General features: G+C 34.8%; 1 protein-coding gene across 1 annotated transcript; it reads left to right on the plus strand.

The window, feature by feature from the left end:
• LOC110114763 (ribosomal RNA-processing protein 8) lies at window positions 1-27,878 on the plus strand. Its single transcript, XM_020847748.2, has 9 exons — window positions 1-270; window positions 11,352-11,413; window positions 12,181-12,232; window positions 19,738-19,852; window positions 19,980-20,074; window positions 27,129-27,235; window positions 27,361-27,475; window positions 27,575-27,619; window positions 27,699-27,878. The coding sequence occupies exons 1-9, from the start codon at window positions 70-72 to the stop codon at window positions 27,768-27,770; spliced, it is 864 nt and encodes a 287-aa protein (XP_020703407.1). The 5' UTR covers window positions 1-69; the 3' UTR covers window positions 27,771-27,878.

The following is a 27,878-nucleotide window of genomic DNA, read 5'->3' on the forward strand; positions in this document are numbered from 1 at the left end:
ACCCTTACCTAATTCCGCACTTAGGTCTCCACTGTAAATTGCCGCGCTAGAGTCGACAACGAGTGCCGCATGACGAAAGGCGCGGCGAAGATGAACGGAAAAGAGAAATACAGGCGCGGTAAACGTCGGAGATCATCCCAGAAGAAAGAGGATGCACCCAAGGAGAAGACAGTGAAGGATCTATTACCTTCTTCGCCGTCGAAAAACCCAAAGTGGAGAAAGAAATGCAAATACGCTCCAGGCCCGAACCGGCCTAGTCTTCTGGAGAAGGTACGTTCTTTCCCAAATCTTATCCCTTGAATATCCTCCCTTTTATTTCTGTCTAGAGAAACGATTATAGTTATTTTCACCATTAAAAGGCCGAACTTTTAGCTGTTAGTGCATTGCTGCGAAAATTCTTTTTACGAATTTTACTACTCTCTTTACATCAAGAAAGCTCAATTTTTTCTTGTTGGAAGTGTTTGATACTTTGATGGGATTAAGGGGCATTTTGATTCACATATATTATTGTTATGTTATGTCATTATTACTCGAAGATGTCAACTTTTTGGTTTGCAATCATATTTGATTGTATTTCTCTAGAAGTAATATTTGTGTCCTAAACAACATCTAGATGCTTTCTTGGTCCATGCATCACAACGGCTTTTGGCGTCGTCATCCTGGAGTTAGTTCTCATATGTACTTAGGACATGTCTGATTGTATTTTCATTTTCTCATTCTTTTCCTTTTGCCAACCTTGTGTGTTCTCCTCATTGAGTCACCTGATGTATTATGGGTTGTCGCACCTTTATGTGTTTCGAGCCTTTTGTTGTGAATCTTGTGTGTTATCTTGTGCCATGTAATAATGATTGTATGGACTTATGTATTAAGCTGGACTAACCCTTCGAATCCTTTATTTGAGTAATAAGTTGTCCTAAAACAACATCTAGATGGGCAAGCATAACTATTATAGGCATGTTATTTATCAACACTCATTGTTTTATGATCATTAATCCATTTAATAAATTGCTTAGCATCAACATGGAGATAGTAATACAGAACTAATCATTTTAAAATGATAAAACAAGCACCTTTAACTTCATAATAGTCTTACAATGATAGTTTTATGTTATTTTACAATGATTCATGATTTCAATTACATCAAAAACTAATCACTGCTTGCTTTTCTGCTACTTCCACACTTTCATTTTGCTATTACTTTTCATAAATTATTATAGTTGAAAGTTGCTTTTTACAATCAACTCTATTAGTGTGTGGAGTTGTAAAAATTTTAATATCCAATTTTTACAAAAAAAAAGCCCTCAACAACTTTTTAAAACTTGATTTCCTCACAAAAGCATTACAACCACCTTTACAAAAGGTTGTAATCCCAAACAGACCCTAGAGTCAATATTAAATCTCCATTATCACCTTCCCTTACAAAACCTCACTAAGCTTATTTGCCCTTATCCACGCCTTAAAAAAATGATTTTATATGATTGGAATGAGCACAAAGCTCAAGAGGTAATGCATGGACTAGCATATCAAATGGTTCCATTAAAAGAAATATTAATGGTAAATCATTCACAATATTTAAACCATACCATGTTCTCATCCGACATAATTAAATAATTAAGCATTTGCATTAATTGAATTTTATGTTAGCAACAACAAAATAACATTACATTCTCATAAAAAGTAGTAGACCATTTTAGCTCTCTTTTTCATCTTATTATGTCATTTCTTGAGCATGCTTCTCATATACAGGGATCATTTGGCACATGACTTTGCTAGCTCTCTTGTCTAGATTGGGGATCATATTTGGGCACTACTAACTCGTGTTAGCTCTTCTGTTGATACCATGGATCATTTTATAGCACAAGCATGTAGCTTGCTCTCTTGTTTAGGCAGGGCTCAGAACATAATCATTTAACTCATTCTCCTACATTCTTAAAAATATAGGGTTCAACTTTCATTCTTTATTTTTCATTTTTACTTCATGTCATCATCTCTCCATACTTTTCCATGCTTTATCATAAATAGCATATCAACATATTGATATAGCAAGCTTTGCGTTATTTCTTAAGCATATCAAGAGCTTTACAAATAGCCATTTATTTTCCTAAATGAGTTCTCACAATTTATTCTTTACATTCAATGATGTGGCATCATCTAGTTCTACATATATGAACACATAACACATCTAATGTGCAGCACGTTTCATAAGAGAGGCAAGGATTCACTTTAAGTAGCATGTTTCATGTAATTTTCCTAACGTTAAAATACATTGTTTGGTTGATAGCATAAACATAATAAATTGCTTCATAAAAAGTTACGCAAACATTATCCATAACATGTTCCATAATATGTAGTAGAAACATTTTCATAGTTTTCATGCATAAAACTTGCAGGCAAAATAAAAGGAAATTCCATCAAATTTAGCTATCCTACTTATTTCGTTATATATATATATATATTTTGTTTACTTATTTTGGTATATATATAAATATATAAAGTATTTACTTTAAGCATACAAAAGAAACATGATTGCTTTCTACGATAGTTCCATGAATTACTTTAAGCATACAAAGCTTTGTAGCTCCTTTCCTGTCCCACAATTCCCTCACTCTTTTTCCTTAGGCAAATGCTCTGAAAGCACTATGCAAAAATCTTTTTCCCTCTTTTCTCTTAGTTTGTCACTATGCTAACTCTTTTTCACTTCCTATGCTAGCATATGCCGCATGCCCTCTTTTAAGAAATCATGTACTTAACACAAGATTAAATAACACTAATGATATTAATTTATAATAATACTATTATTATTTATCTTTAAGCAATATTAACTATTTTAATTATATTTAAACTTATATTATCAGACCGCTCCCTTCACTGGATTCACTTTGGGATATACAAATACCCAACCAAAAACTTTACCATTCTATCTTTTGAATCAAACTATTTACTCTATCTATCATGAGCTATTTTTAGGCTATCTTTAACCTTTATTATCTTTTCAATAGTTTCACCCACCATCTTTATCATGAGCATATTTATTTTACTAATTAATCTTTAACTTAAGGGAGTTTTAACTAGAATATACTTCCTCATAAGATGCCCTTTTGATACTAGACAGATAACCATTTTTATAAGTAAAGTCAATCATTGAAATGTGACCTTCTCATTCTTCACCAAAATTTAAAATACATAATCTCAATAAGTACTCCAAAATTTGAATTTTAAATCACTCTCTGATCATCAATTTGAGTAAGAAATGTTGTGCTATTAAGTGAAATTTCCCCCATCTGTACCTCCCTATGCAATGTAATCCTCTCCATCAGAGATGATAGCCTTGGATGATAACCTTGGGAATACCATGCAGTCTAACAATTTTTTCAAATGCTTGATGGCATTGCCATGATTAGGAGGGTTTCTAATTTATACATGAGAAGCTGGAATCAATAAATACAATAAAGAGCCTTATAATGATTTCAAATCAAGTTGAGATAAATAAAAAATGCCTTTGACCTTGTATTTGACACTCAAAAGTAATGCCTGTTGCCAGTTTATGCCGCTTAGCTAGTGTGATTATTGTAAGAAATAACATAATATCACTCCTGGAGGAAAGCTTTATACCCAAATAAATAATTCATGTAGTTTGGAGGTAACAGGCAACTTGATTTCACCTCGGTAGTTTTGTATCTATGATCATAAATCATAATGTAACTGGCAGCATAATGACGGAGCGGAAGAATCACACTAACTAATATAGGCTGTGGATTTTAGGCTGGTTGCTTGTCAGATGGCAATGAGAAACGAATTTTTCTTTATAAAAATGCACAGTAAGTTTTTGTTTATCAAAGATGAATTCTGAATAAAACGTGAAGCTGACATTCTATGCATCAGCCATTTACATGTGGAACCTCAACATGAAAAAAATGTGAAGCTTTGTTTGATTCATTTAAGTTTGAAAAACTTTAAACAATCAAATCAAATTAAAAAGATTGACAAATCTCAAAGGCTGTCAGAATCTTAGTTCCTTTTAGATATAAAACATCTATAGATTATGAGATTAGCCTTCATTTCTGTTCTTTCTTTGAAATGACTGTTTTTCATCCTTTACTATCTTAAAAAACATTGTTGCCTGTCTTGCTGTGTGAGTACTCTTGAGAAGAAGAAACACAACAACAAGCATCGTAAAGCTCCTGAAATCAAATAGTATCTCAGGAAATATTAGACCATCTGGTTGTAATCATCATGATCTGGTATTTCACTTAAGTTTTTCTCCGCACTAGTCTAGCTCATACCTCAAAACCATCATGCATAGTTGCTTTGCTGGGTTTACCACAACCTATAGCCGAATAGTTTCCAAGGCAAAGTAAAAAAAAGGAACACGTTTGCAATAATACAACCAAAAAAATCCATCCAACTTCTGCATGGTCAATATTTTTAACGAATCAAGGTTATGATTGGCAAATATTACTTGCTTTTCAGAACCTGTCTGAATCCCAGTACTACTTTCTTGACGGTTTTTCAATCAGGATACCCAAAAATAATAAATTTTTAGGCATTTGTACCCAAAAGAAATGTTAACAACACTTGTCATTTCTGAATTATAAAATAAAAGAGCTAAGTTCACCAATTTTACTTCTATCAAGTGAGCTTTTTCCATCACATATAAACACCTTCAAATCTTCTGTCTCATATTGATTGGAGTTAGAAAAAAAGCACGCTGAAATCCATAATTAGTAAAATGCTTCTCGAAGGTCCAACTTGAAAAAGAAAAGTGAAAGAGGGAGCTTACACATTGGTAATTTTCTTAGCAACGATAAGGCCTTGATCTCTATTTCAGGCTGCATGAGAGGATTTAAGAAGGAAGGCAAATGGAAAGAATGTAATGCAAGTGCAATCCTTCCCTAGACAAGGCTGCCCAAGATGAGGGTGGAAATTAAATGGACTTAGGGTTCTCAAACAACTAGACACCTGGATTTATTAACAGTCTAGGAAGATCTTCTATTATTTTAGTGGGGAGCATGCGCAATTGAGAAAACAACGTGCATTGCAAACGTGGATTAATGCTTATTGAAAAACCAGCACTGATGTTAAAGTTTTAGCTGACATTTAATCATGAACATAATTAGGTAAAAGTTCATTTTCTATAAGATCGGTTTTTGTCTTCTTCATTGGCTAGTGCCTATTTTCATCAGGCCTAAAGTTCCAAATAGTTCTCTACCATTTTCTTTTTAATGTATGTCAAATATTATAGATTATACATAAACCCTGGTCCTCTCTTTCAGGCTTTTGATCTTGGTATCTCATTGGAGAAACAAGTGCATTTTCATCCTGATGATGCCAGTCAGGTGTAAATATGCAGAAACATTCCCTGCTACGCCATGTTTTCTATTTTTTTGTGTGTAGGGGATCGGTGCTGGGATGGACAATAAGTGCAGTTGTAAGAGATTAGGTTATGCATGTATTTTTTATCAAGTAAACTAAACGAATAAAAGCCCTAGTGTTCATTGAAGAAGTTTAAGAGGATGAATGTCTATATCCAGTTGGTATGGTGATACAACTAAGTGAACTTCCATAGCGTTAATTTGAGAGGCACGAGAGGGAAAAAGCTTGTTTTATTCATTACAATCTTCTCTATTTTTAGATCTATACAAGATATATCTAAATGCGAAAATAAAGATTACAGATTTAATACATAAAAATCTTTCATAAATTTGTTTCTTCATTATGGCGTGATCCATGAGAGCATCCCACGGATTGATCTTTGTGTCCGTTTGATCCTTTGCACGATTTCAACACTCCCCCTCAAGCTGGGAAATATGGATATGTCATTCCCAGCTTGTCAATCATTCTGAAAAAGGCAGAACCGTCCAATCCTTTGGTAAGGATATCTGCAAGTTGATCCTTTGATGGTACATGGTCGACACTTACTAGACCATTGTCTAGTTTTTCTTTAATGAAATGTCTGTCCACTTCTATGTGCTTGGTCCTGTCATACTGGACTGGATTGTGGGCTATGCTGATTGTTGATTTGTTGTCACAATGTAGCTTCATGGGCTCATCCCACTTGACCTTTAAGTCTTATAGGATTATTTTGATTCATAGTTGCTCACATATTCCCAAGGCCATAGCTCGATATTCTGCTTCTGCACTGGATCTTGCCACCACATTCTGTTTCTTGCTTCTCCATGTAACTAAGTTACCTCCAAGAAATGTGCAATATCCAGAGGTAGATCTTCTATCAACCGGTGATCCTGCATAGTCGACATCTGTGTATACTTCTAGGGTTATTCCACGATCTCTCTTAAAGAGAATCCCTTTTCCTGGTTTTCCTTTAAGGTAGTGCAATATCCTGTCTACCGCTTGCATGTGAATCTGCTTTGGATTATGCATAAACTGATTGACCATGCTTACATCAAATGCTATGTCTGGTCTAGTGTGGGAGAGGTAGATCAATTTCCCTATAAGTCTCTGGTAGGACCCTTTATCTACATCTGGATCTTCTCTAGCTTCTCCCAGTTTAAGATTAGGTTCTACTAGAGTCGGTGCTGGTTTACAAGCTAGTTTATCTTTTTCTTTTAGAAGATCTTTGATGTATTTCTGTTGTGAAATGAAGATTCCTTTGCTGGAGTGAGCTACTTCAATTCCGAGAAAGTATTTTAGTCTACCAAGTTCTTTGATGTCAAATTTCTTCGTAATACTTTTCCTTAAAACAACTTTCTCCTTTTCATTATCTCCCGTCAAAATAATATCATCAACATACATTAATAATATTGTGACTCCTCCTGAGTCTGAGTGTTTAAAGAATAATGTATGATCCCCTTGACTTTGTCGATACCCATTAAGGAGCATGAATTTATAAAATCTTCTGAACCAGGCTCTTGGAGATTGTTTGAGCCCATATAGAGCATTTTTTCAGTCTGCACACCCTATTGCCTTCAGATTTTTCTTTAAACCCTTGTGGTATTTTCATAAATATCTCTTCTTCTAAATCCCCATGCAGGAATGCATTTTCACATCCAATTCTTTCAGATGCCAGTTGTACTTGGCTGCTAGTGAGAGTAGTATTTTGACAATATTCATCTTGGCTATAGGCGCAAATGTTTCTTGGTAGTCAATGCTATATGTTTAAGTGAACCCTTTTACCACCAGTCTTGCCTTATATCTCTCTAGTATACCATCAGCTTTGTATTTTACTGAGAATACCCATTTGCAGCCGACCTTTTTTTTCCCTATCGTTAGATTGATGATCTCCCATGTTTTGTTCTTTTTTAGGGCCTGTATTTCATCCTTCATGGCATTTTTTCAATTCTTATCAGATTAGGCCTTAGAAATATCTTTAGGAATATGGATATCTTCTAATGAAACTAGGAAATTTTTGTGTGACGATGTGAAGTTGTTGAAGGATATAGAGTTGTTTATAGGGTATAAGGGAGGTGGTGAGCTTACCTTATTTCCAGAAGATGATTCAGATTCTTGGATCTGCTTTGGAGCATAGCTTGAGCTTGTACGTCTGGAGTAAACCTTTCCAAATTTAATGATAGTTTTGTCATTTGTTTCCCTATCTTGGGTTTCAGGTGGATTGGTTTGTGGTGGTGGAGGAAGGTCAAGAGGTGCTAGTTCATTTTTCTCATCTTCCTTAAGTTCAGTCTCCCCCTGAAGATGAGATTTTGAAAAATAGGAATTTTGCTCATCAAAGGTAACATCGATAAAGACAAGAATTTTTCTTGTGGGTGGATGATAACACTTATAACCTTTTTGGGTAGCTGAATAGCCAACAAAGATGCATTTGAGTGCTCTTGGATCTAATTTTTCTCTCCCATGAACATAAGCAGTGCATCCAAAGATTTTGGGCATAAGATTATGATGGGTTCGAAACTCAGGGTAAAAAGAGGACAAAGTCTCCATTGGAGTTTTGAGTCCTAAGGCTGTTGAAGGTGGTCGGTTTATGAGATAAATTGCCATTAAAAGAGCTTCCCCCCAATAGGATTTGGGTGTATTGTAGTGAAATAGGAAAGCTCGGGTGGAGTCTAGAAGGTGACAATTTTTCCTCTCTGCAACCCCATTTTGTTGTGGGGTGTGAACATAGGAGGACTCATGGATGATCCCTTCACTCTGGAAGTAGGAGGAAAGGGTTTGGTTGAAATAATCTTTTGGCATTATCGGAGCGGAATCTCCTTATTTTTATCCCGAATTGATTTTTGATCATGGAATGAAAGATGAGAACAATGGTGCTAACATTAGATTTATTTTTAAGGAGATAGATCCAAGAGACTCTAGTGCAATCATCATTGAATGACACAAACCAGCGTGCCCCAGAGATGTTGGGGATTTTAGAGGGTCCCCATATATCACTATGAATAAGGTATAAAGGAGTAGCACATCTCTCACTTTTGTTTGGGAATGAAGTTCTTTTATGTTTAGCCAACTCACAAGTTTCACAAAGAAAAATTTTATTATCTAATTTCTGGAAAAGTTGTGGATACATATGTCTTAGGACATCAAAAGATGGGTGTCCTAGTCTATAATGATGAAGCCAAATAGTGGAATTCCTATCGATTAGGGATAACAAAGAGCAACTCTTTTTAGATTGGTTTGGTTCTTCCAGGTAGTACAATCCTGCTCTCTCCTTAGCAAGTCCAATCTTCTTCCCCAATCTCTGGTCCTGAAATAAGTAATAAGTAGGGTTAAACAATGCTTGACAATTATGGTCATTGCTAAGTTTTTGTATTGATATCAGATTTGTGGATAATTGTGGTACGTGGAGCACATTTTTAAAGGTGAGGGATGAAGATAATATGATGTCTCCTTGGCCAGCTACCGTGGTAAGAGAACCATCAACAGTGATGATTTTCTTATTATTTGGGCAAGGAGTGTAGTTTATGAGGTGGGTGGGTGAGTGGGTCATATGATGTGTGGCTCCTGAATCAATGATTCATAATCCTTTAAATGATTTCTGGAAGCTTTTAAACTAATAGAAATTAGAGTCTTACCTGAGAGTGCAAGTGAAGAAGAAGCATTTGGTTTTTCAAGAGATACCATGAGTTGTTCAATTTATCAATATCTTCTTTATTGAATTCTCCAAGGTTGGACTGTGCTTCTAGCTTACTTGTAGTGTCGTTGGCATGTGATGTGCTCCTTGTTTCATCCATTTGGTTCCACTCTTTGTTGGGGGGTTTTCCATATATTTTCCAGCATGTTTCTTTTGTGTGTCTTGACTTTTTGCAATAGCTATACCAAAGTGAGTCCTTATCTTTGAATTTTGAAGAATCTTTACCTTTCTCCTTCCATGACGATTTTTTGTTCATCACCATTGCTGAGCTTTCAACGACCTTTGGTTCTAACATCACTCATTGTCGGCTTTCTTCTGCGCGGATGAGAGAAATGGTTTCATTGAGTGATGACGTTTCCTCTTTGCCAAGAATCTGAACTCTAACTTGGTCAAATTCTGCATTTAGTCATGCAAGAAAATCATAAACTCTATCTTTTTCAATAAAATTCTTTAGGATTGCAGCATCTTCCGGACATCTGGTTTCTATGCACCTATAGTGATCAAGTTCCTGTCACAGATTTTGTAGAATGGTGGCATACTCTGTCACGGTCTTACTCCCCTGCTTCGTGCTTCCAACTTTGACTTTAATTTCAAAGATTTGAGCTGCATCGCGAGCTTTGGAGAAGGTTTGTCTGGCGGCATCCCATATGTCATTTGCAATCGAAAGGAACATAAATGTATCACTAATTTTTGGAGTCATGGAATTCTACAACCATGCATAATCATGGAGTCCGCTTCATCCCATGCCCCAAATTTAGGATCTCCTTCTTTTGGTTCTCCTCCAAGGAGGTGATGTATTTTCCCTTCCCTTTCAAGTAGGTCTTTACAAATGAAGACCACTTTAGGTAGTTCTTTCCATTTAGACAATAGGAAGGTTGCATGCTTTGAAGGTCACATCGTCTTTGGTGCACCATAGAATCCTCAAGTTGGTTAGTGTTTGAAGAAGAGTTAATTTCTGACATTTTTGAATCTAATGATAGTAATGAAGACTATCTATTTGATTTTTGGACAACAATGAAGGCTCCCAAGATTTTTCTAATTGACAATAAAGGTCAAAAAAATTATTTTTTTTGTCCGACAATGAAGTTCGAATTTTTTTTTCCTTCCTTTTTTTTATAAGGGAAAAAGTACCTTCCCGGTTTAATAAACAAATCGGGCCGCCGACTCTTAAAAGGAGTCGGATCGGGTTGCTTAGGACACGCATGCAGGGAGCCGCTCGGCTTCCTTGGTTCACAGGAGGCTTCTCGGTCGGATCGGAACGCTCCTTCGATGATCTTCCCTTCATGTCGGATCGAGATGCTCGACTAGGCTCCTCTCCTTCGACGATCTTCCCTTCCTGTCGGATCGGGATGCTCGACTACGCTCCTATCCTTCGACAATCTTCCCTTCCTGTCAGATCGGGTTTGCTGCTTCACAGGAGGCTTCTTCGGCTCCTTCGTGGTTGTTCGTCTACGCTCCTTTGACGACTTTTCCGTCTACGACAATGAAGGCCTTTCTTCACGAAGTTTTTTCCTCTTCAACCCCTCCGACGCTCTGATACCATGTTAATTTGAGAGGTATGAGAGGGAAAAAACTTGTTTTTATTCATTACAATCTTCCCTATTTATAGATCTGTACAAGATATCTAAAGGTGGAAATAAAGATTACAGATTTAATACATAAAAATCTTTCCTAAATTCGTTCCTTCATTATGGCGTGATCCATGAGAGCATCCCACGGATTGATCTTTGTGTCCGTTGGAACCTTTGCACAGGGAACGGCTGGATTTCAACTCATAGCGTCTGTGTTAATGCAGTGGGTGCCGGGCGGCATGGAAATTGCTTTAGGTTTTTATTATTTTGTAATATTTAGCTGACATAGTAGATAGTATTACACTTCATATATATATATATATATATATATATATATATATATATATATATATATATATATATACATAATTGTATGGGCAAAATGCTGGCATAAGCAAGATAATAGGATCCTTGAAGATATATATGTAATTTATATGAGCAAAATGACTAGTGTAACTGTGCATTGAGAGATTGACTATTTTTCTGTCAATTAAAAATATGGAAAATAGTTCAGTTTTGTGGGTAAGTCCTATTGATCCAATTCGAGAAATATTAAGTAAAAAGCAAGTTTTCTGTTACCTGATTGTTGCAAATGAGATGAATATGTCAGTTGTTACTTTCAACTATTTGTTTGTTACCACCCCTGAGCACATGGAAGTAATTGGTTTCTTTTTGAGTTATTTTGCTCCTGAGCAGTTTTTTTTTTTTTTTCAGTCATTCTGATGCCTATAATTTTTCAGCTGAGACTTAGGTTATCTGGTGGACATTTTCGAATGCTCAATGAAAAGCTGTATACATGCAGGTAGCTCACTTTCTTCGCTTTGATTATTGTTCAGCTTCTCAATCTATGCTGCATCTGCTTTGCTTCATTTTATTAGGAAGGGAAAAATAAAAGGACTCAATTGATTACAGATATCCAAGTTGGACTTGAAAACAAATTCTGATCCCAGAAAGTTTTATTTTAATTGATGAATTGTGGGAAAAATTAATGTCTAACCAGAATATGAGTTGAATGCCATAAATTTATGAGAAAAATAAGCTTGCCATAATATCTTAACTATTTTTTGAATCTATGGTGGTCCCTGTTCTTTGATGAGTAATCCTATTTCATTTATTTGTGCCTTAGTGAGTTTTCTGTAGATTCTTTCAGTCACCAAAAACTTTGTGCTTTGCTGCATATATTTGTAGAGACAAGTACCTCATTTTTAATCTAATCAGTTAGCTTTAATTTAAATTACCGTCACTTTTATTTGTGGGATTACTTTGACTTCTATTTAAAGAGTTTAGGGACTAAATCAGCCATTTTATATAGTAAGGCTAAAATGGCCCCAGCAAATAGTAGGAGGATCATTTTAAACTTTTCTATATCTTTAAAAATAGAATTTCCTCGTAGCTGATGAATTTTATTCATTGAGCACCACAATCTGCTGCATTGCTACTTTGTTTATCATTACATATTACTTTTTTTGCATGTCCGTAACACAAGGAGAGGTTGTTTGCATACCGTTGTACAGTAAAGAGCAATTTATTTCCTTATCATTTATGTTGTGTATATCTTCTTCTCGTTAGTGGCAATGAGGCATTCCACTTCTTCAAGAAGGAGCCAGAACTTTTTGATGTGGTAAGCGGTTTTCACCAGCCTTTGCTTTGTCTTCTCCCTTCTCAATCAACATTTTAAATTTGTTTCTAATTTTTTTATGTCTATCCATTTTTTTTGTTATCATGCTCAGTTTTCATGATTAAATGACACGAAACAATATTCCTACTTCTGTCTTATTGGCAAGTTGCTTATAGTTTTATATTGGCCTGCTTTTTTTCGGTTTAAAACTTTCTAAATCAAGATTCTAATATGTTTCTGTAGATATTGGTGTCAAGTGTACTGCATCTCAAAAAATAATATGTTCTTTTTGCTATTTATATTTAAGATGTCAAATTCAATCTGAATAAGTTCTCATTTGGTCGCGTCAAATTATAAATCTTGTTTTGAAAAAGAAAATGTTAAATCCATCATTTGGTTGTGGTGTAATTAAACACTAGAATTGTTTCAAATTCCTCAAACCTCCTAAAAATTCTAAAAAATGAGCTTTTCAATTTCACACTAAAAACGAGTGAACAAAATCCTCAGTTTTTAGAACATATTCTTTTCATCTACAATTATCCAAATGCGCCCTACCAGGAGTTAACTGTAGTCATTGTGAATAAAGACAACCATTTCGTGATGTCATATATGAACCCACTTACAGTTATATAAGTGGTTCGAAGGGAGCTAATATGATTTCTCCTCCATTCCTTGGTCAACTTAATTGACTTGACTTTTCCGCTATATTGTTACTCGCGACTATTTCTTGTAACTTTTGGTGCATGAGTAGTGTTGAGAATTCTATATGATGAATAACATTATCTTTTGAAAGTTTGGGATTGTTGGAAGACCGTTGTTCTTGTTTAAGAAGAGAATTGAAGAGAAATAAAGGAGAAGAATTGAGGTATACTTTGTTGTGTTCATTCTACCAAAATATGTCTTAATTTATAGGATTTTACAATGAGTACAAACAGGAAGATGCTAGCAAGGAAAAATAATATTATGGCAGCAATTATGCATAAAATACACTCAAATGCTTCCTACTAAATCAATCCCAAAACCACTAGCCATAAAAAATCAATCCACGGCCTATGAGAATGCCATGACAGCAATTCAAGTGGAGAAAAACAGCCGCAACACCATGGGTCCAAGTCCAGAAGTATTTCAACATTTTAGCTTCACGTCCCCTTGAACAGTTGGAATGCTGCCATTGTACAAAATCCACCCAGGCTATTTTTATTGTAGATCCCTTGCCAAATTTGGATTCCTCGTGCAGGCAGGGGTGGAGTCAAAATTTTTCATGTGGGGGCACAAATTTTTAAGTTTAAGAAAAAAATTCTCAACCTCTTTTATTTGAGCTTGGGACCGATATAGACGATTAATTTTTTTTTTAAAATAGTTAGACTCATTATAAAAAAATAAAATATATAATAAGTAAAAAAATTTGCAGTTATGAACATTAAATCTTGATATTCATATTACATATTATCTATTAATTCTCTTGTCGAGCTTTTATTTTTTTTAATCATTTTATTATCAATAATATTAAATATAGGGCAAAATTTTTTTTTGTGAGGGATGGGCAAAATTGCTTAAGATTAATAAAATTAGGGTAATTTTTTTTTTTAACATGGGGCAAAATGCCCAAAATATTCTAAAATAGCATGGCATGTTTTCTGGCCTCCCATTTCTTTTAATTCATCTCCCCCTAAGAAAGCATTCAGGAATCCAATATGTTACTTAATTTATAAAAATCTTCGAATGTACCAAAATTTTGACATCAAACAACAGACATTCAGATAAAATCAATTGATTGTTTTTTAGAAATGATTGAGCAATTTGTTTTATACTATTTTAACAATAACATGCATGAACAAACTATTGGAGAAATGGAAATCATCCTTAGGAAATTACATTGGATACATTTGATTAAATTTCAAGTATCGAATACAGTGATTCCATTAAAAATTAACCTCATATTCAAACTTTATAACACATTTACTGAACCGGCACGGTATGCTAATAGGCACTTAACTGCATAAAGTACTTGCATATTAGAGAAATAAGATGAAACTTTGTAGTTCATAACAAACCATTTTTCTTTATTTCAAATCTGCAGCATCTGCTGTAGCTTGTAGAGTCTCGAAGAGAGAGAGAGAGAGAGAGAGAGAGAGAGAGAGAGAGAGAGAGAGAGAGAGAGAGACCTGTCGTGGCCAACCACCGGCCTGAGAAGGTGAAGTGTGGTTGTGTGGGCTTTCGAAGAAGAAAGAAGATGGGCATTTTGCCTTCAGTCCGTGAGCTCGTCAATGTAAAGCCCTTTCGCCTTTGGTCCGTATATATGCGTGCGTGAAAAAGTTGGGCGGGATTGAGGATGACGAAAAGAAAATTTTAACATTAATAATTTACATTAGGTGGTAATCAAAGAGTCATTAATTGCTTTAATTATGTATTAACTACAGCCAGTGGGGGCCCATGCCCCCAGGGCCCCCAGCCTAAATCCGCCTCTGTGTGCAGCAGTCCCTAATTACCGCTAGCATTAGAAGGAAAAAATATATTATTATAGCAGAGAATTATTCAACACTTTCCCTCAAGTTGATTTGTAAACATCCAACAAACAGGGCTTGTTTATTAATTACTCATTTAGGGGTTGACGGTCTTTGGTCAGGAAGGTATATATGGAACGAATAGATCTCTGTATTGGATTTTCTAATTATTGAAGTTTAGATCAATCTCCACATGTTTAGTCCTATCATGACAGACAAAGTTGTTTGTTATATAGATTGCAACTTTATTGTTATAAATCATAATAGAGTATCATGGGAGTTCTAATATTTACCTGAAGTTCTTCTAAGAATAATTTGAGCCAAAGTATTTCATTGGTCCCACTGGCTAATAATCTGTTTTCTAATTATGCACTACTTCTTGCCACCACATATTATTATTATTATTTTCTCTAAAATAAAGATTATCCTATAAATATGTACAATATCTAGAAATGAATCTTCTGAAAACTATAGATTTTGCCCAATCAACATCACATGCTTTTGTAATTCTTGATTTTTCTTTCTTAAAGAAAAGTCCCTTTCTTAGGCTTCCTTTTTGGCATTTCAGAATTCTAGTAATAATATTCACATGTCCGTCATAAGAAGCATGCATGGATTGACTTGTCAAACTAAAAACAAAGGCTACGTCAGGTCTACTAGTATGAGACAAATAGATGAGTTCTTCACAAAGCTTTGATATCTTCCTTTTATCGACGGGTGGTGGACAAATGCTAAAATCACTCAATTTTTATTAGGATCTATATGAATGTTGATCAACTTGCTTTCAATTGAACCAATTTCTTTTTAGAGATCAAGGATATGCTTTCTTTGAGAAATAGCAAGACCAAATTCTTCCTAGAGATTTCCATTTCAAGGAAGTATCTAAGATGCCCAAGTCTTTTGTTATAGGTGTGTATCTTTTGATCAATCCCATTCTTTCTAGCACTTTTTAAGTTTGGAGAGTAAAATATGAAAGATATTTCATATAGAATATTTCACTTGAGAAGATAGGGAGAGAAATCCAAAAAATTCATACAATATATATATATATATATATATACCTGGATTTTGATTCTCTTAAGAATACTCTAAAAAAAGGAATTAAGCTTGTGTTCCAAACTACTCAGCTAGGTTTATCAAGGAATGATATTTTCATTTCATTATTGGAAGCCTTATGTTTCAAGGTTAAATTGGGACACAGTTTATAGGGTGAATGATCCTATCCCAATGGGTAGCTGCGGCCTTGCAACAAGCGAGTGTCTATGAAATGACCTCAAAGTAAGGCATCAAAGGGATGAATGGGTTCAAATGGGTTGATGGGTTTGTAGAAGGAATAAAGAAAAGGTAGACATAAGTCACATAACTTCATCGGTACTTCATGGATCCCTCTTCTTACCTCATCAAGCTTGAGATTCCTTTGGCCTTGAAGCTAGTCAACTTCCCAGCCTTGAGACGCTCTGTTAGTAACCATGAATTGTATCCTTTAGAGGAGTTTTGTAATCTCAAACCACCACCACCAACAAGCCTTTATCCTACTATGTGGGGTCATCTACATGAATTCTTTTTTTCTATTGTGTACTTATTAAGAGCCAATTTCTCATTTAAATATAGTGGAAAAATGTCATTTTTAATACTTTTTAACCAAGTATTTTTAGGTCTACCTATAGCTTTCTTAATATAGGTCGGAACTAATACATCTACTCTCCCAACAAGGTTAACAAGGTCATCGGAAGATCGACATTTTATGTGACTTAATCATCTAAGGAGACTCTTTCTAATCTTATATGTTATTGGAGCTACTCCAACCTTTTTACGAATATACTCGTTTAGCATTTTATCTCTAAGTGTAAAGCCACTCATCCACCTAAGCATATTCATTTATGCAACACTTAACTTAGTTTTATGCTTCTCTTTTAATGTTGATGCAATAAAAACACAAGTATTGCAAACTAAAAGTCTTCCTTTCCTTAAAACAAAGACTAACATAGATAGCATATAACAATTACTATTATAAAATGGACAACACCTTACAACTTCAAATAAAAAGGACACAACACCTTATCATTTAAAATAAAGCACAACTCAATGACACCTTACAACTTATGAAAGTTTTGATAACAAAGATATAGATGGAATGATAACCATGGAGAGAAGAAGTAGGTAGAAGTCCAAGACGAAGTAGAAGTAGGGTAGAGGAAGATAGCTTGCAAGCTAGATAACCCGCAGGTTATACATTCCAAATATTCATCACCAATCTCTTCGCTTTTTTCATAAGGAAATCAGTCCTAATTTATAAAAGAAATAAGAAGGAAATATCATTTAACAGATCTCACAAATGTGCCCCAAATCATCCACTAAAAATCACCAAAACTGCCCACATTTAAAGCCTCTTGCATAGGAATCAACAATAAGGGTGTCAATATTTGACACGACCCGAAAACCCGACTTGAACCCGACCGAAAAATTTTGGTTTAGCGTCAATCCGAACCCGAAACGGGTCAAGTTAGGGTTCAATAATTCGACCCGTTTAAAAAATCGAGTAGGGTTTGAGTTGATCTTTTGACCCGAAATTGACATGTTTTTGACCTGGCAACCCGAGATTGACCCTTTTTTACCCGAAAAGCGGAGATTGACCCGTTTTTGGACCCAAAAACTAACAGTTTCATTCAGGTCATGCCGAGTTGACCCGGACCCGAATCGGGTCGGGTTTGGGTTCGGAAAACCAACCCGCTTGCAAAAACATGTTAGATTTAGGTTGACCCAAATAGTGTCGTGTCAGTTTCGGGTTCGACCCGAACCCGACCCGTGACCTTAAATTGACAGCCTTAATCAACAATGAGGAAAACGAGCAGCCAACAACATTCAAGACAGCATGGAGAAAGACCAAACAACGCTTAGGGAAGTCCAAACAGCATAAACAACACCTAGGGAAGATTAAACAACATTTTGGGAATTCCAAACAACATAAACAACACCTAGGGAAGACCAAACAACATTTTGGGAATTCCAAACAGCACTTTGCCCACATCAATTTTCCCATGGTGGAGAAATCTCATCTCCTGATGAGATCGTCTATATAGAAGGCTGACTTTAACCATCTGTAGACTCCTTTGTTTCTTGAGGTGAAACTTCGGCACGTTGAGTGTTTGGCTTTCCATTTTTTTTCGTTTTTTTTATTTTTTAAAAAAGAAAAGACATGACCTACAACCTAAAGCTCTGAAACCAAATTGATGCAACAAAAAAAAATACAACACAAACATAAACAAATTTTAGGATTGCAAAAACTAAACGTCTTCCTTAAGCATAAACATGACAAATATAACCCATAAAACTTATATATAATTTTGAGAAGAAGGATATAAGTGAGGTGGGAACCATGGATAGAGACGAAGGGATTACAAGACCAAGACGAATTTTAAGAGGAGAAGGGAAAGAAGACACTAGCTCGCAAGCTATGTAACCCGCAGGTCATACATTCCAAATATTCATCACCACTCTCTCCGTTTTTTTCATAAGGAAATCAGTCCTAATTTATAGAAGAATAAGAAGGAAATATCATTTAATAGATCACATAAATGTGCCCCAAATCAGCCCCTAAAAATCACCAAAACAGCCCACATTTAAAGCTTCCTGCATAGGAATCAACAGTGAGGAAAACGAGCAGCCAACAACATTCAAAACAGCATGGGGAAAGACCTAACAGCACATAGGGAAGTCCAAACAGCATAAACAGCACCCAGGAAAGATTAAACAGCATAAATAACACCTAGGGAAGACCAAACAGCATTTTGGAAATTCCAAACAGCACTTTGCCCACATCAAATGGCCAATATTTTGCGCCATAAAATATTGCAGGTCTCACTACCATCTCAAACAAAGGAAAGCAAATACAAATTTCTAATGGATTTTAGGAGCATAGGGCTTACTTCTTTCAAACCGGATGCCTGCAAGTAGAAAAGGATAGGGACAATCTAACCATAAGAGCTAAAATATCCAAATTGGCCTTATAATTCTGTCTGGATCAGGAATTCTACTAATATACCCAATATCATTTTAGACCGTCACCCAAGCAAATAAAATCATGAAATCAAGTTAGGTTTAGATAGAGTAATATGCTCCACGGAATATTAATGATGCAAAATTAGACCTAAAAAGACTTGGTTATAAAATATTTGTAATGACCTTTTATGTATTGTGTTTAGATGAGAATTTGACTCTTGACAGGACAATTGAGAAAAAGGATTCATGTAGCCCACCTCACATAGTGGGATAAATGCTTGTTGTTGTTGTAATATGAAGGCTTTATTAATGTGCTTTAGGATTTAGGCCATGTAATGCTTTTTTAAATTAGCCCTGGTTCAATGCTGATAGTCGAGCCGTTGAATTCATTTTATTATTATTATTAATGTAGGCCATAAGGGCCTTGCAATAGCAAACATTTTTTTATGAAAATTGATTATTTTCTTAGGATTGGTTTTAAAGTTGATTATCATTTTAATTAGCTTTATAGAAAATATTCTTTTCCCTATGAGCATTGCGTTTAGTAATAGCTTTCAGAAAAAAAAAACTCATGAATAAAAAAACAACAAAAATCATTTAAGTGCAGTAAGTGAACACAATATTAAAAATAAAGAAAGGCTATTTTCAGCTGGTCTGCCATGCATCCTAAAAAAACGAAAGCAGTTGGGAGCTGCATATATACAATCCGATTAATACAGAGCAAACTCCTAATAGCCTTGTGGTGAAGCTTTAGTTTATCAAATAAAAGGTCAACGAACCAACCTTAACATTGCAACAAGTGTAGTCTTTAGAGAAGACTTCTAAGAATTCTTGGAAACTAGGTTGGATTCTCCGAAAAGTCATAAGAAGAACATTTAAGCAAATTGCTAATAGCTATCACCCGGTTATTAGGAGCTGGACCTGCCGACATAAAAAAAGTTTAAACAAGTTCAAAACTATAGTTATTTCCAATAGTTCTACCAATCTTACCCAATTAGTTCTTAGTACCATGCAGGATATCAAGAGCAGATGTCAAGATGGCCTGAACAACCGATTAACATCATCATTAAGTGGCTGAAAAGTCGTAGTTCTTCGTTGGTTGTTGCTGATTTTGGCTGTGGTAAGAGCAGATGCAAGTCTTATTACACTTTCTATCATTGTATTTTCAGTCTGTAAGGGAAAAATCTCAGATTTTCTACAGCGAGGAAATCATATTAAATTTCTTTCTTGATTTTCCTTATTTGTAGGGAATGCAAGCCTTGCGAGAACCATAGAAAATAAAGTTTTCTCTATTGATCTTGTCTCAACTGACCCATCAGTGATTGCTTGTGACATGTCTAATGTAAGTTTCTTTAATAATTGCTTTGTCAAGGTTATTTTTGCGCCTTATAGAATATGGTTTGTTAGAGAAAAACCTCTTCTATATGTTATTGGTTAAACATATAGGTTCTATATATAATAGAAGTTTACTATAAAAGAAAAATAAAACAGAGAATATCCTTAATTAAGTGGATATAAAAATAAATCTTCCTAATCAAATATCCTCTATTATAACACTTTCCAATCTATAAATTTCCCATGATAACAATTTTTGTCTATATGGATGTATTTATGTTAATGAATTCTAGCTTGTTATAAGTATTAAAAAAAACTTTGAAACTCCTAGAATTTTGCTAAAGAAATCCACTAATTGTTTTTTTGTCGAAGACATGTGGAGTGATTATTATTATTTTTAAACATAACATCATTCTTAATCAAGCAAAAATCTACTTATTGTGTTTTCTTCTTTTATGAAAGATAAGATTATTTGTAATGTAGATGGTTGCCTAATTATCATAGTTAAGGCTCATAAGCTATGTAATAGGAAAGCAAACTTCTTCTATGAAAGGTTTAATTCACTTCATTTCACATAGCAAATGAATAATGGCTCTATACTTAGCTTTAGCAATAGACTTAGTTACAACCACCTATTTCTTCACTTTTCTGGGACATGTGATTTTCACCCACAAAGATAGTAACTTCCTATGATAGTTTTTTTATGCTCAATTGCATGTCAACATAAAAAGGTTTCAATCTTTAAGTGCATATATTTTTGTCAGACTGGGTATTTTTGTACATATTTTTTGATATATCTTAGAATTCTTAGAACAACTTCCAAATATTTCTTTTTTGAATTTTATACTTGCTAGCTAACCGCACCCATAAAGAATAATGCATAAGGCCGAGTTTCAATCACATAGATAAGTTTGTCAACTACATGTTGATAGCTAGAAGTATCTTCATAGTCTTCATCATCTTCAGATGATTGCACAGTTTCTATGGGAGAGTCAACAGACTTGCATCTAGGAAAGTTGATTTCTTCAAGAGGATTTTTGGTATATATTCTTTGAGAGGGCATACCTTTATGTCTTTCTGCAAACTTGATGTCAAAAATAATATTTTGGACATCCCATATCTTAAGTGAAAAACAGTTTTTGCAGATATTGTTTTATTTCAATAGTGGTCAAAATATCACTCCCATTAATATGAATGAAGATAAGAGTGATTAGCATTACTACTCAACAATTCAACATCAACAAGCGACCCCCCCCCCCCATATCTTGCTTGGAGGTTGCTCTATATAAACAAAATCAGTGAGATCCCCATGGAAAAAGCATTGCTGCATACTTCTAATTAAGGTCAAGAAGTGCCTCTTGGTTGTCATGGGAGTAGAGATAACAGGCAAATCAATGAAAGGAAGGGGTGAGATTATTAAAAAACATAAAAGGGTGTAATGGATAGTTGGTGTGGAAGCTTGGTGCTTACCTTTATAGAGGACAATAGGAATATGTAGATCTAAGGACCCAATAACAATTGGATAACCAGTCGTAGTAGTCAAGATGGAGGAAAGTGTTGAATGAGGTTGACTAGTATAAATAAATAATGGAGAGGCAAACATCAGGGTTAAATGGGGTAGAGATATAGAAAGGGAGTATTGGTAGGTGATGATGTATGGGCAAAAATAAGATTTTCATATAAGGTAACATGATAAAGATAGTATTTCAGCAGAAAGTTCATAACATTGATATCCTTTCTAAGTAGGCTAATAATTCAAACAAATTCACATTTGGCGAAGGGAAGGAACTACACAATTAGACATATGCTAATGGTTAGGTGAAAAATGAGTATTATTGGGATAAATAATGAAGAATGGAGTGTTATGATGCACCGACACAGCTACGGCGACACAGACACAAACACAGACATAGGACACGACTATCATTGAAAATATAGGACACGGCTATCATTAAAAATATAGGGCATGGGCATGGTGTGGACACGACATTATAAATTTTTAAATAGTGTGTAGAAATTAATATAACATCATATTAGAAATGACAATCAATAATAAATCAATATCATAATTACTTGTGTATCCTAACATCTACAAGTTTGGCTTGAGTATAAACTTATAGTGTGCATACGGAGGACAATAAAGTTATCATTACATTGTCCATCAATCAAATAAACTTGATATGGATTTTCATGTTGAAAGACCATAAAATGCAACGTATGCTCTTAATATTGAACTTGATGTAGTAAGATTTGTGGAGATTTTATACTAGCTATTCAGAAATCCTATAGACTACTGCATGGAAGATGATAACAAAACTAACTAAAATCAAGATAAAGTTTTTAATGTTTTGCTATCATAGGTATGCAAAACACATATTCTATTATGTATAAAAATCAGTAGTTAAGTTTGGGATAAATAATCAACAATAAATAATATACCATTAATTTAAAAAATAATAATAATGACGAACTTCAATAAATTGAATGGTTTTGTAAACCTTAATCCTAGAACTCAAAAGAGCTTCTAGCATTTGGGATCATATGTCATTCCTGGCTTAGATCATTAGTTGCGGAGGGTTGAGGATGTCAGACACCATTCACTTAGAATAAATTAAGAACAATCGCCAGAACAATAAAAAAAATTATGAAATTGAAAAGATAAAATAAATAAAGAACACCCTACATCTTCTAAGCCAACTTACAAAGCATACGCACAAACTTACTTTCGACAATGCAGACACAATCGAACGAGTCGGATACCCTAGTCGCCTATGGAAATGACGAATATGACTACCGATAAAGCTTCAATCAAGCGTACGACTCTCGTGTGTCCTGATCTTCCTGCATATATGAAGTAGACGATGAACACCAACCTTTCGCACTTTCAACTTTGCACGCTTTTAGAAAATAAACAAGACTACAAAGACGTAAGCTCCTTGGGCCTTGCCTGCTCGCATATTGGGCTTCCTCGCCTCGCCCGCTCATGTAAACGAAGAAGACAATGCAAAACTCTCGCCTGCTCGCGAAAATGACTTTGAATACGAAATGATACATGATAACCTAGATTTAAATTAAAAAGACATTAAATTTTTTTATTAAATATCATTGAAAATATTAGGACACACGTCTCTATTTAAATTTAAATATTATTTTAATCGGATACGTTTCAGACATGTCCAACATGTGTCCTAGCAGTGTTGGGCGCGTGTCCGTGTCCGACACTACATATCTTCATAAATAGGTGTGTCGATGCATCATAGTTGGAATGTCTTCTTTTAAGAGAAGTAGCAGAATCTTAAAGGAATCTTAATTTATTAAAGTGTGATGAAAATTGCATTCCCAAAAATGACCAAACATGCATGTTAAGTATTAAGGATTGAGCAACATTAAGAAGATGATGATGTTGCATACACTTATACTCATTTTTGTCGAAATGTATACAGACAAGATGATTAATGTATAGTAACAATTTGGACACAAATAATGAAAAGATATTGCATAAATTCACGGGAATCATCTTTTTAACATGGATAGAAAATTATACTTTTATTTATTTATTGAATATTTTTTATGTTGAGAAGATCTCAAAGTGCACTTTAACATATAAACTGAAGTCATCTTGGTATAGTCATCAAGAATGGAGACAAAAGAATGAAAACCTTGAAGGGACATTGTCCACAATGTCAGTGTGGTAAAAAAAAAAAGTGCTTTACTATGTGAATATGACAAGTGAGAGGGAACTCATTGATGTTTTGTCATATTTATAGGCATCATATTCAAATTTGAAAATAGAGCGTGATACTGGTGAAGCTCTCATGATAATTAGGCGGTGAATGATATAAATGGCATTGCCATTTATATGGGAAAAGTAAGGACAAGGCAAAAGTTTAAACAACATTGAGATAATAAATACTACCAACTTTTACTAGGGCATAGAAGTAACATTGAGATAATAAATACTACCAACATAGGATGTGGTGTTGTAGTAAGGAGTGGACTAGGCACGGAAGTATGCTCATGGATGGATGATTGAATTTCTTCTAGCAATATTGAGGAGGATTGGCGTGACTGCAATTAGGGAAATGAAAAGGTTCGATGACCGCAACAATTACCACCCATATGACCACCACATTCACGATTCCCTTTACCACTCGAACTAGTTTTCCAAGTTGATTGCTTAGGAGTAGTAGGTTGGGGTTGAGGAGTATTTTTTTTGTGATGCAACAAACCTAAGATAGAGTAGTTGCAATATTTGGGACGCCAGAGTCAACCATCAATTGTGACTATGCACCATGTAAAGAAGGATGTAGGCCAAAGATAAACTTGACTAGGAGAAATTCTTCATTTTATTTGTCTCAAATAGTGCAGTTAATAGTGAAGGGGCGGTGCTGAAGTTATTCATCTCATTTTTCTCTCCTTGTGCTATAATTCACTTGGTTCTACATGCATTTGTTGAAGAGTAAATCTTAGATTAGTGAAGATGCAAGTGATATTATTATCCCGAAAATATGTTGAATAATGAAAATGCCACATTTTTTTTGGCAGAATCTTGAAACATGATGGTTGAAGTAACATAAGGCTAAAGACTAGTACAAGGTAAGGGTAATATTGTTAGATTATTAACACTTGAAAATATTGAAATTTTAGTGTGACCAGGAGGATGGGACATATATTTGAATGTTCGCTCGGGTTAGCGGGGGATATGCTAAAGAAATATTATAGAATAGGGCCCTTTGGTGAGAGTTTATTAGCAAGAGGCCTCAAGAAACTAGTATTTTATGAATTATATTCAGCCAGTAAGCAAACAAAAAATCTATGGGTATTTGAACCCGAATATCCGGGAAAAAGTAGAATATTTGATGGCACACTTTTGGGAAGAATATAGAATAGTAGAGGATCCAGCATGCGGGACACGACAATCATTAGATATTCACAAATTAGAGATTTTGTAATATACTCTTTCTCAAAACTTCTCATATCAGACCAACCCACTGAAATGCAAATAGGGATAAAAAATGTGATCAATATTACGAAGAATAATGAAGAAATCAAGATGTTAAATCTTGTCATGAGAAATAGCAAGGAAGCTTAAGGCATTTGACTATAAAGGATAATTGGTACTAATAAATTTTATGTTGGTACTGATGGTGGAGGAGAGTTTCACGAGTTCACCTCATTAAGATATGATTGAGAAGCCATGACACCATTTGAGAGAGGGGAAATCTGAGGGTTATTTAAAAAAATTATACCATGGGAGCCAAGTGGAATAAAGTCAGTGGCGGAGCAAGGATGTTTTATCTGTGAGGGCACAATTTTTTTATTTTAAAAATACTCTCAAGCTTTTTCATTTGAGCTTGAAATTGACCTTATTGTTTTAATTTTTTTTTATTTTGGTTGTTAATTATAAGAAGATAAATTTTATGATAAAGAAAAAAATTATTGTCATGCTCATCTAAATTAATTTTAACACAAATTTATTTGGATTATATACTGTCATGCTCATCTATTTTAACTATTCTTCTACCGTACAAATTAATATAGTCTAATAAAAAATACTAAGAAAATTAATAGTGAACTTCACAATTAGAGAGAAAAAGATAAAGTGTAAAATAAATAAAAAAATATTTAAAATAGTCTCACCTCTCATGGGGGGGGGGGGGGAGAGAGATGGAAAGAGAAATGGTGGGAGGCAAGGAGTAGCGGGGGTAGAGGCCATGGGGAAAAGAAAAAAAAAAACAGTTGTGTGGAGACTGAAACAGGGAGGAATATAAAGGATTTTTTTTTTTTTTGAGGTGGGGGGCACGTGACCCCACAGGCCCCCTTAAATCCGCCCATGCCTGAAAGTCATCATACCCTTGGCGATTTAATGACGAGTGATGTAGGGATTAAGGCAACGTTGCAGACATGATAGCAAGGGACAAGAGCTTGAGCAAAGAGGTTTTGATCAATGTATTTGGCATGCAAGTAAGCATGGGAACAAGTGATTTTAGCAAGGCATATTAATTGATCACATCAAAGCAGGGGTGGTAGCAATAGGGGAGTAGCAACGAGGAAATGTGTTTCATGTAGAGATTATGCGGCATTCAAGTGAAGTAGACTAAGGCAAGAATCTACTTGCTCTTATGCCATATTTAAGGAACAATTCTTCAATGTATTATTGACTTGTATATTGGCATATATGTTAAATGCAAAGGAAAAGAATAAAGAGGAGAAGATCCTCAATTAAGAGGATATACAAATAAATCTTCTTAATAAAATATTTTCTTGTATTTGCTTCCAATCTAGAAATTTCCTTCCATAATATGGTCAGAAAAATGGATATTACTTGACATTTGCTTAAGATTTTTTTCCACTGGAATGTTTTAGCTATTACCAAGTGCATAGATCTATGGCGGCATGCGTTCTCTTATATGTTCTCTTATATGTTTGAGTGAACTCGCACTTCCCTTATGCAATGGCGGCTCTTGCACTCCTAGTTCTATTTCTAGTAGAAATTATGCTTCGTGGAGCCTATTATGTTAATTAATTTATTGGGTGCAAGATTAGTACACATGTATATATTTATATATATTTTTTGCAGAGTAAATCAATTACCGAGCCCAATTGTCCCGAAAATAACAATAGAGTATTGTATTCCTTAAAGTCCATTCTGAAATTCCTCTCTATGGGAAAATAAAATTATCATCTACTTGGGTGGTAATTTATTTAGGAAAAAAGCTCAAAATAGTCAAGCGGCCAACCAATTTAGTATCATAATATTACACTTCTCCAATTTAGCGCTTGATTATGCAAAATTGATTTTAAAATGGTCACTGAAGGACTAAGGCTTCGTTTGGGACAGCTTTCTTTCTACTTCTTAAAACATCTTTTTGATACAATATTTTTTATTTTTATGCTAGAAAGCTGCTTTAAGAAGCAGAAAGAAAGCTGTCCCAAACGAAACCTAAATTGGGATCAACTTTGCATAGTTGAGGGCATAAGTGGGGATCAATTTTATATCAGAATTTTCATGTCTACTTGCACTAACTTTAAACTTGCGCATTTGCCTTTGTTACTAACAGACCCCTTTGGAGTCAAAATCTGTCGATGTTGCCGTCTTCTGTCTTTCTCTCATGGGAATCAACTACCACAGTTACTTGAAAGAAGCAAATAGGGTCCTCAAGCCATGGTTTGCAGCATAACCTATATATGTTCCTATATATCCAAATAGCTTTTCACTTGATTCCAATTCAAGCAAAAGCTGGTCTAAGATTACTGTGATGTTTAGTATTGTTTTTATGACTATTTCTACAGCGGCTGGCTTTTGATAGCAGAAGTAAGAAGCAGGTTTGATCCAAACAATGGAGGTGCTGATCCAGATAAATTCTCTGAAGCTGTAAAGCAGCTTGGCTTCACATTGAGCTCCAAGGTTCATATTGCTGTTACAGTTTTCCGCTTCCTTTACTTACAGAGCTAAGCCACTGATACTTAACATATATACTCAGTTTTTTTTATCTAATTCATGCAGGACGTCACAAACAAGATGTTTGTTCTCTTTTACTTCAAGAAAAGGGTAAAAACTGGAGAATAATTCATATTTGTTCTGATTGTTTTTGGGTTCTCTGTAATGATTTTCTTCTACCATACTGCAGGAGGGGGCTGCATCGATGCATAAGGCAATTGATTGGCCAGAATTGAAACCATGCCTTTATAAGCGGCGTTGAGCAGTGAGGCTTAGGCTTCATTTGGGACAGTTTTTTTACTGCTTGTTAAAACAACTTCTTAGTATAAAAATTAAAATTCTTATATTAAAAAACTGCTTTAAAAACTAA

Source organism: Dendrobium catenatum, unplaced genomic scaffold (genome assembly GCF_001605985.2).
Source record: "Dendrobium catenatum unplaced genomic scaffold, ASM160598v2 fragScaff_scaffold_412, whole genome shotgun sequence".
Lineage (NCBI taxonomy): Eukaryota > Viridiplantae > Streptophyta > Magnoliopsida > Asparagales > Orchidaceae > Dendrobium > Dendrobium catenatum.

Bases quoted from the DNA above. Each gene is read 5' to 3' on its own strand.
- LOC110114763 (XM_020847748.2), top strand. From the start codon at position 70: ATGACGAAAGGCGCGGCGAAGATGAACGGAAAAGAGAAATACAGGCGC. The intron at 12,233-19,737 runs GTAAGCGGTTTT...ATTAGTTCTTAG, and splicing joins AGCCAGAACTTTTTGATGTG to TACCATGCAGGATATCAAGA. The intron at 27,620-27,698 runs GTAAAAACTGGA...ACCATACTGCAG, and splicing joins TCTTTTACTTCAAGAAAAGG to GAGGGGGCTGCATCGATGCA.